The 934-nt window shown below is 30.9% G+C and overlaps 1 protein-coding gene across 1 annotated transcript; it reads left to right on the top strand.

Moving 5' to 3' along the window:
• Positions 1-400: 400 nt before the first annotated feature.
• Positions 401-691, top strand: Smp_202300 (uncharacterized protein; the record flags this gene model as incomplete). The annotated part of the gene is made up of 1 exon (XM_018799814.1): positions 401-691. One exon carries the CDS (start codon positions 401-403, stop codon positions 689-691), a length of 291 nt encoding a protein of 96 aa, XP_018651566.1.
• Between the last annotated feature and the right edge of the window lie 243 nt (positions 692-934).

Raw genomic sequence — 934 nt, 5'->3', positions numbered from 1 at the left:
CGATTTATTAGTAAAGTGGTTTATATCTTTATGGTTTATACCATTGATTGACCTACGTCAAACGATTATTGAAAACTAGGGAACACTAAACAGTTATTGCGTTCAAGTAAAGGACATTTTGGAACCGTATATCAACAGCTACAATGATGATAAAAGCCATGGCATTCATATTTGATGGTTAGCGATTGATATTCAAGCTACTCAGTCGGTAACTAATAGTAGATTCCGTAAATCGAGGTTATTGCATAATAATTACTAATATCATTAGTAAACAAATGCTTTACATCTTATGTGATTAAGGTCTACGGATCACAACTTTACACTATAACCTCTTCCAAACTAACTATTAGTGAGGGCGTGATTAAAGTTACACATGTAAACTACTGTCTACTGACTAACAATGAGACCAGAAGATCCTAGATTCAATCATTGGCAGAGTCATGTATATTCATTGTTCATTAATCTCACGTCACTACGAAACAAGTGTCCAATACTTTCTGGTTTTCACAAGTTATTTAACAGACATCAATCTGTTCCTTCTTCTGTTTACTCTATTATCTTTGAATCTACTTATGTATTTGATTCAATTATAAATGTACACACAAATGTACACATGATGTATTATAACATCACTATGGTTACTTTATTTTACTATAGAATTTCAAGTGTTATATTTCAAATGTTTATTTAATTCAATCAAAACATGATCATTATGACCAACGGTTATAGCCCGAAGAGAATTATAAGTGGCAGCTTTTGAGGACTATTCATGCACTAATATGATATTTATATTTCCTATTGTATAATTGTTAAGTAACTAAACTATTCATATTCGTGTTTCTCTTATTATAAGCTTCATTTTGACCCATAGACTATTATTATACAATTTACCATTCTTGAGTTATCCCTAGTCCATTAATTACTGTTCCCCACA

The sequence above is a fragment of the Schistosoma mansoni genome, chromosome 3 (assembly GCF_000237925.1).
Source record: "Schistosoma mansoni strain Puerto Rico chromosome 3, complete genome".
In the NCBI taxonomy this organism is placed as follows: Eukaryota; Metazoa; Platyhelminthes; class Trematoda; order Strigeidida; family Schistosomatidae; genus Schistosoma; species Schistosoma mansoni.
Note: the sequence above shows the minus strand (reverse complement) of the source record. Positions and strands in the feature narration are given on the sequence as shown.